Source organism: Oratosquilla oratoria, chromosome 31, assembly GCF_046742065.1.
Source record: "Oratosquilla oratoria isolate Oo_2021 chromosome 31, ASM4674206v1, whole genome shotgun sequence".
In the NCBI taxonomy this organism is placed as follows: Eukaryota; Metazoa; Arthropoda; class Malacostraca; order Stomatopoda; family Squillidae; genus Oratosquilla; species Oratosquilla oratoria.
Window position 1 is genome coordinate 29385178 of NC_134807.1, and position 2500 is coordinate 29387677.

The 2500-nt window shown below is 33.4% G+C and overlaps 1 protein-coding gene across 1 annotated transcript in view; it reads left to right on the top strand.

Moving 5' to 3' along the window:
• The first annotated feature begins 1462 nt into the window (after positions 1 to 1462).
• The window catches only part of LOC143041576 (protein turtle homolog B-like), a 238464-nt gene continuing 237426 nt past the window's right edge, over positions 1463 to 2500 (top strand). The window contains exon 1 of the mRNA XM_076213586.1: positions 1463 to 1505. Coding sequence (XP_076069701.1) covers positions 1463 to 1505 — 43 coding nt within the window. The remainder of the gene's footprint in view (positions 1506 to 2500) is intronic.

The window sequence follows — 2500 nt, forward strand, 5'->3', positions numbered from 1 at the left end:
GAGATTCTCTTGGCAATATTTCGTAAAGATTCCCTTAGCAATATTTCGTAAAGATTCTCTTGGTAATATTTCGTAAAGATTCTCTTGTTAACATTTGGTAAAGATTCTCTTGGCAATATTTCGTAAATATTTTCTCATTAATATTTCGTAAAGATTCTTTTGTCAGAATTCCGTAAAGATTCTCTTTTTCTTGTTAGTACCACTTTCTTTTTCCATGGTAATATTATCAACGTATTAGATTAACACACGGAGAGCAGCTTAAAGACACGTCTACCCTCTATGAATGCTTACAGGCGTCTGAGTCAGATGTGTCCCCGGGAGTTAGTGTTTCCGGTGATGACTCATTTCCGGAGTAGGAGGTTGGAAGGTTTAGAGAGAAATATTTTTTATGTATATAGATGTGTGTATATATACATATATATATATATAATATATATTTATATATATGTATATATATTTATATACATATATATGTATATATATGTATATATATATATGTATATGTATATGTATATATAACATATATGTATGTATATATGGATATGTATATGTATATGTATATATGTATATATATAATATATATGTATATATATATATATAATATCTATATATATGTATGTATATATATATGTGTGTGTGTGAGTGTATACATATCAATATATATATAGTACATATATGTATATATGTGTGTGTGTGTGTGTTTGTGTGTGTGTGTGTGTGTGTGTGTGTGGTGTGTGTGCGTGTGTGTATACATATATATATATGTATGTATATATGTATATATATGTATATATGTATATATATATATATATATATATATATATATCTATATATATATAAATATATAGATATATTGGTAGGAGAATATGATGAATGCTTTGTTTGAGAAATTCAACAGCGATAATGGTATTGTTGAGCTTGTATTGAAGCTTTACTGTTTCGTTAATGACAAGTTTCTGGAGAAGTGGAATTGCTAAATAGAAGTCCAAAAAACATTTCTAATTATTTAACTCTTTTATTCTCCTAAAAAAGATTCGACCTCATATTGACATCCTCAAGGAGTCAGATGCAATAAGTGGTTTGTACATTGTTTAATGTATTGGTCGTGCACGGGGAAAGGTCACACGAAATGTGTTGTGATCCTTTACTCTGCGTATCCGAAAGTAGCAAATTTCAATTAAACTAAATGTAAGCCTTCACTGGTGTGTTTTATTTCGATATTTGCTTCGAAGTGTAGTTGTGGGCATGAGTTGAATGCTGATGGATGGTTTCTCCCTGCCGATGTTCACAGATTCGGCCTTCCTGAGTTAGAGGATGAGGTTGTGCGCTTTGTAGATGATTCTGGTGTTCTCGTTCAGTGTTTGTCTGTTAAGCACGGTGATGTATTTTTTTTACTATATGCTCATTGATGATGTCGTTCTGGAGGTGGTAAGATTGTCTTCTGAAGAGTTTCATGGAAGTCATGCCGACCTACGACGAAATGCGGTGTGGACACTTGCGACAGGGTAATAAAACTTGCAAACGACATTGATTTCTTGTACTGGAGAAATGTGGGACTGGCAGACGTTTTTCATTATTAGTGTGTGTGTGTTTTAGAGGTTTTGTATTACATAATGAAGCTGATCTTGGTGTCGGAATTGTTGGGATGAACCTTACGTGAGGTTATTCGTTGTTGTCGTTTTTTGTCTTTGTAACCTGTGTTCATGTGTCCTTGGTAGTATAGGTTCAGGAAAGACTTACGCTGTTTTTCATTAATATTTGCTACTTTTTGGTACGCAGAGCATCCCGTGTGACACCTCCACGTGCATGACCAATATATTAACCTATATACACACCACCTATTGTAACTCCTTCCCTGAGGATGACTGGGTGTCAGGTCGAAAGACGTATAGAAAAGTGAAATAGATAAATAATTCAAAATACCATGTGAACTTTACTCAGCAACCTCATATCTGCAGAGAAACTCGTCATTAAATATAAAAAACGCTTCAATACAAGCTCAATAATTCCATTCAGGAAAATGACCTAATTGTAAGCTGAACTACTTAGTAAAATATTCCACGTATTCATTAAATGAGAAAATCATACTGACGTAGTGATAACTTTATTAAGGATAATTTTTTTTTGCTTGTGACTGTACACTTTTGTCTAAAAAGATAAATTCATCTTCATTTAGTGAGTCTGTTCTGCTCAGGGGTGTTGCTTTGTTACTCTAAATCATTTTACTTAGATTAGAATATAAATCGTATCTGTGTCATTTTGACAATTGGAAATAAACTCATCTGCTGGGATTCGAACCCCCGCCAGAGCGGAATGCTTCATATAAAGCGAGGGTCAGTGTAATACAGGCGGTACAGTCCTCGCTTTATATGAAGCATTCCGCTCTGGTGGGGGTTTGAATCCCAGCAGATGAGTTTATTTCCATAAATCGTATCGTTGAGACAAAAGAAATAATCTATAAACTTTTCACTCTCTTTACTACTCTTCAGTGAAATAGAAT